We start from the raw sequence: 5,986 nt of genomic DNA on the forward strand, positions 1-5,986 counted from the left end.
TGTGTTTTCATGTTAATGTGTTGTGTACTGTACTTTAAGCTTACTGTTAACTGTTAGCTAAAGTGTGGCTAATGTAGCCTACTAGTTTCTAAGCTCCTACTGCATTTTGAGGCTTTTGAGGTACGTGTAACATTTTTGATTTCTTGTACATTTGCTAAGAAAGTATGTGTTGAATACTTTGCTCCATTGATACACTTGTATCTTATTTTTTTGTTTATATTGATAATTCATTCTTTTGGTAAATTGAATATTTATATTCAGTAAACTATTTTTATTTAACATTTTAATAACTGAGTTCTGAGTGTTTACTTAGTGTCAAAGATACCATTGGGTAATAGATTGCATATGTAAATGTTGTTTCATGTGAATATGGTTTAAGTCAGTTACACACAAGTAAGTATACAAGGGTTAAAAAGTTATTTATTCAAAGTACATGTAAAGACACAAATAGACATTTAAACAGAAGGTCAGCAAGAATTCTATATATTATATATACTTTACTGGGATTAGTTTAAGAACCCGGGAAACGCCCTTTAGTACCAGGAGATAGGCCTAGGGGCCGTTACACAAAATGGAGGCACTGCTGGGATGATTCTTGCTGTTATTTCCTTCCGATTAATAATGTTGATGCTCCAAAGAGTGTTAAGTTGAACTTTCATTGCTGTCTATATTCTTGAGTGAAAAAATGGAGTTAGGAAATAGTTCTGCTTGGCAACAAGAGCTACTGGATTGGTGTAGTGATGCAATGGTTAAGCCCGATCATGCATTGCTGTTGTTGGATGTTCCAGTTGATGCTGCTGTAGCCTTTATTGAGAGCACAATTGAAACTGTGAAAATATTTGGTAGAGTACGTGTTCGTTCTTCAAAAGAAGGTCCGTCTAAAACAAGTTTGCTGGTGCTGTGTGAATGTCGTGAAAAGATTGATCCTTCGCGTGTTCCTACTGAGGTATTACCTAAAGATGGTGATCCTGCGTGGAAGATTGTGGTCGTCAGAGGAAAAGAGCCTGTCCCTGATGATTTTTCTGCAAAACTCCGAAAGCTTCTACAAGATGAAGGCAAATCCATGACTGATGTTCAAGCTTTGCTTTCCCCTTTTCCTACTAGTTCTCCTGAAGCTGTAATTCGAGCAGTTGGTGAGCTCTTGGAAAAGACCACAAAGCGTTCTAGTGATTCCACTGCTTACAAGCGACTGCGTGTTTTCTCAGGTGTGGTGCCTACTCCGGCGGGAGAGGAAACCATGGAGAATTGGATTGAGCAGGCTAAGCTGATGATAGCAGAAAGTGATTGTGCTGAAAAAGAGAAGCGTAAGCGCATTGTTGAAAGCTTAAAGGGTCCTGCCCTTGAGATTATCAAGGCAGTTAGATTGTCTAATGGTGATGCAAGTGCATCTGAGTATCTTGTTGCGCTTGAAAGTGCGTTTGGGACTTCAGAGTCCGGTGAAGATTTGTATTTTGCATTCAGACTTCTTCGCCAGAACTTCGGTGAAGCGCTGTCTGAGTTTCTCCGTCGAGTAGACAAGTCATTGACCAAAGTAGTTCAGAGAGGTGGACTACAACCTGCACAAGTTGATAGAGTGCGAATTGAGCAACTTCTTCGTGGCGCTGTTGAGTCCGACATGATGTTGCTGAAGTTAAGACTGAGAGAGAGAAAAGAATCCCCGCCTACTTTCTTGAAGCTACTGAACGAGATTCGTGAGGAGGAAGAAAATGAAGCTGCCCGGTGTAAGCTTGATGCCACGGTGAAACCTGTGCTCCCTAAAACGTCACCACCGCCAAAACCCGCTGAAATTCAAGCATTGAAAGCTGAGGTCAAGGAGCTGCGTGCCAAGCTGGAAGAGTCACGCAAGGCCCCAGCATCACCTGAAGCCCCAGAACAGAAAGCAAAGATGACTTCTGCGAGTGCTGAAGCACGAATAGACCCTGAAGTACAAAGCTTGAAGACTCAAGTTCAGCATTTGCAAAAACAGCTGACTGTAATGAATGTAGAGGGCAGCGCAACCCCAAGAAGAAAGACATTTCAGCGACAAGCTGTGAGCTCTTATGAGAGAAGCAGGCCCTCAGTCAGCCGTGATAATTTCTTTTGTTACCGATGTGGTGGCGATGGGCACATTGCCAGCCAGTGCCAAGAATCAGAAAACCCCCCGGAAGTGATCAGAAAGCTGCTTCGTTCACTAAAGAGAGCCAAGGGTGGGAAGAGTGAGCCAATTCCGACTGTAAGCAGAGATGCCTACTGCAAGAAGAGCTATGTTCGCAAACCTGTTCAAAGCAACCTTCCTAGTGGTTTGGTAGGTCCTGCCTCCACTATTTGCGTCAAGATCAATGGCCATTCGTGTAATGCCTTATTGGACAGTGGATCTCAAGTCACGATAATATTTGACAAGTGGCAAAAGAAATACTTACCCAATGTTCCCATCCACCCCATCACTGGTCTTTCAATATGGGGTTTGAGCTCCTCCAGTTACCCATATCTAGGCTATATAGTAGTAGATGTGGAGTTTCCAGCCACACTTACCGGAGTGAGTGAGTCTATCTCTGTATTAGCATTAGTTTGTCCCGAGCCAAGTGGGCCAGACCATATTCCTGTCATCATTGGGACGAATGCCAACTTATTCCATCGTCTAGCTGCTCTGTGCAAAGATGCTGACACTTCAGACTCACAGGCTCGCTCTTTCAGAATTTTACCACAGACAAAACAAGTGAACCTCTCCCGTAGCCAAGAGATGGATGTGGAAGAGCCCATTGGAGAGGTCAAATGGATGGGTCCGGGTCCTCTATCTGTTCCTGCCAGAGGTGAACGATATGCAGTTTGCAAAGTTGGGTGCAAGAAACCCTTAGAAAAAGACATTGTCATGGTTGAAACACCACTTTCTATGACGCTACCTGCTCGAGTGCTCATTCAGCCCGTGGTGCTAACATCGTCTGAGTTAAATGTCAACAGTTTCAAAGTACTGTTGAGAAATGAGACACTGAGGGAAGTTACTCTGTCTGCTGGAACAGTCCTTGCTTATGTGTATCCCACTGACACAGTTATGATGGCCCAGAGACCTAAATCTACATCCAAGGTCCTTGAGGAGATGTTGTTTGACTTTGGTGAATCTCCGATTCCAGAGGTCTGGAGGAACAGGCTGCGTCAGAAGCTATCCAACAGAGGTAATGCATTCTCTCTTGATGAGTGGGATGTGGGTCTCGCCAAGGGTGTGGAGCACCACATAAGACTCAGTGACCCAAGACCTTTCAGAGAAAGATCCAGACGCATAGCCCCAGCGGATATAGATGACATACGCCGCCACCTTAAAGACCTGCTGGCAGCGGGCATCATCAAAGAATCCAGAAGTCCATATGCGTCGCCAATAGTAATTGTCAGAAAGAAGAACGGGAGTGTACGCATGTGCATTGATTATCGCACGTTAAACAACAGAACAATCCCTGACCAGTACACCACTCCACGGATCGACGATGCCTTGGATTGCCTGTCCGGCAGTCGTTGGTTTTCTGTGTTAGACCTCCGGAGTGGGTACTACCAGATACCCATGTCTGAAGAAGACAGAGAAAAAACAGCATTCATATGTCCTCTAGGGTTCTATGAATTTCAACGCATGCCCCAAGGCATAACTGGAGCCCCGGCAACCTTCCAACGGTTGATGGAGAGAGCCGTGGGGGATATGCATCTGCTCCAGGTGATTGTCTATTTAGATGACATCATAGTATTCGGACGAACCTTAGAGGAACATGAAGAACGACTATTTAAAGTGCTCGACAGACTTGAAGAGTGTGGTCTGAAAATTTCACTTGACAAGTGCCAGTTTTGTCAGCCACAAGTAAAGTATGTTGGACACATTGTTTCTGCGCTAGGAATAGCCACCGATCCTGAGAAAGTGAGTGCGGTCAAGGACTGGAAGGTGCCTACAGATCTGAGATCTTTAAGATCGTTTCTCGGATTCTGTGGCTACTACCGAAGGTTTGTTAAGAACTACTCAGCCATAGTTCGACCCCTCACTGAGCTCACAAAAGGCTACCCTCCTAAGAATAGGCACAAGGCTGCCCAAGAGAAGAAGTATTATTTCAAAGAAGGAGAGCCTTTTGGGGAGCGCTGGGACGAAGAGTGCACCAAGGCATTTCATAATATCATTCACTGCCTCACTCATGCCCCAGTGCTAGCATTTGCTGACCCATCAAAACCATATGTACTCCATGTAGATGCAAGTCTGAATGGTTTAGGCGCTGTCCTCAATCAAGAATATCCTGAAGGCCTGAGGCCTGTAGCATTTGCAAGCCGCAAACTCCTGAGCAAACTCCTGTGCCCCTGAGCAGCGCTATCCCATCCACCAACTGGAGTTTCTCGCATTGAAATGGGCGGTCGTGGACAAGTTCCATGATTATCTTTATGGTGCTAAGTTCACGGTGAGAACAGATAATAACCCACTCACATACGTCCTAACAACTGCCAAGCTCAATGCAACTGGACATAGGTGGTTGTCAGCTCTAAGCCACCTATGATTTCAAAGTCCAGTACAGACCAGGTCGACACAACATTGACGCTGATCTGCTCTCACGTCAGTTACCCTCCACTGAAGTGTCTCCTGACTGGAACGAGATATCTCCCCCTGGGGTTAGAGCCATCTGCCAAATAGCAACTCCATACAGGAACACTGAGTCAAACAGACTTATAGACCAACTAGGAGCCAACCCCAAGAGTGTTCCTAGTGTCTATGCCTGTCCGACACAGTTGGAGATAAGCAACTTGGAACAATTGAGCCACCATGAATTGAGAAGAGCTCAAGAACAAGATTCAGTCATAGGTGCGGTAAAAAAAGCTGTTGAGACTGGCCAGCTTCAGGCTATGGCCAGGAGTCAAGATCCAAGCATAGTGCTCCTGCAAAGACAAAGTCCCAAGCTGATTGTGAAGAATCACCTTCTCTTCAGGGTGGTGAACAAACAATCTGGAGACGAAAGACAACAGTTAGTCTTACCTGAGAAATACCGTCGGATGGTCCTTCGTTCCCTCCACGATGGCACTGGACACCTTGGAGTCGAACGGACAACTGAACTCCTGAAGGAACGATTTTACTGGCCAAGAATGACCACTGACATTGAGGATTATGTCAAGAACTGTGGGAGATGCGTTGCAAGGAAGTCACTTCCACAACGAGCTGCTCCATTGAGTCAAATCACAAGTACAGGTCCACTTGACCTAGTTTGTATAGACTTCTTGTCTATTGAGCCAGACTCCCGAGGGATCGCCAATGTGTTGGTCGTAACAGATCATTTCACCCGTTACGCCCAAGCTTTCCCGTGTAAAGATCAAAAAGCCATGACTGTAGCCAAGACCCTGTTTGAGAAATTCTTTGTGCATTATGGATTACCTTCGCGAATCCATTCAGATCAAGGACGAGACTTTGAAAGTCGCCTTATCAAAGAACTGTTGGTGATGTTAGGCATCCGTAAGTCTCGAACCTCGCCTTACCACCCGCAAGGTGATGCACAACCAAAGAGATTCAACAGGACGCTACTGTCAATGCTAGGAACTTTGGATCCAGCTAAAAGGTCACAATGGAGTCAGAGCATCAGTCAATTAGTCCATGCGTACAATTGTACGAAGAACGAGGCTACTGGCTATTCGCCATACTTACTCATGTTCGGGAGAGAAGCCCGTTTGCCCATTGATGTGTGCTTCAACACTTCTGCTGATGGGAAGGATGCAGTGAAGTACCAGCAGTATGTGGAGAACATGAAAAGAGAACTGCAGAATGCGTACAAGCTTGCAAAAGAACCATGACAGAAACAAGAAAAACTTTGACAGAAGAGTGAGACATCATACTCTGGAACAAGGAGACAGAGTGTTGATAAAGAATCTGGGATTTACAGGAAAACACAAGTTACAGAATAGGTGGAATTCATTGCCATACATTGTTGTGAAGAAATTGCCAGACTTACCTGTTTACAGATTGAAACCTGAAAGAGGAATGGGAGGTATACGGACACTTCAT

General features: G+C 45.0%; 1 protein-coding gene across 1 annotated transcript; it reads left to right on the forward strand.

The window, feature by feature from the left end:
* The first annotated feature begins 1,063 nt into the window (after window positions 1-1,063).
* LOC125309834 (zinc finger CCHC domain-containing protein 12-like) lies at window positions 1,064-5,775 on the forward strand. Its single transcript, XM_048266958.1, has 5 exons — window positions 1,064-1,945; window positions 3,041-3,149; window positions 3,852-4,111; window positions 4,311-4,400; window positions 5,695-5,775. The coding sequence occupies exons 1-5, from the start codon at window positions 1,064-1,066 to the stop codon at window positions 5,773-5,775; spliced, it is 1,422 nt and encodes a 473-aa protein (XP_048122915.1).
* The last annotated feature ends 211 nt before the right edge of the window (window positions 5,776-5,986 follow it).

The sequence above is a fragment of the Alosa alosa genome, chromosome 16 (genome assembly GCF_017589495.1).
Source record: "Alosa alosa isolate M-15738 ecotype Scorff River chromosome 16, AALO_Geno_1.1, whole genome shotgun sequence".
Taxonomy (NCBI): Eukaryota; Metazoa; Chordata; class Actinopteri; order Clupeiformes; family Clupeidae; genus Alosa; species Alosa alosa.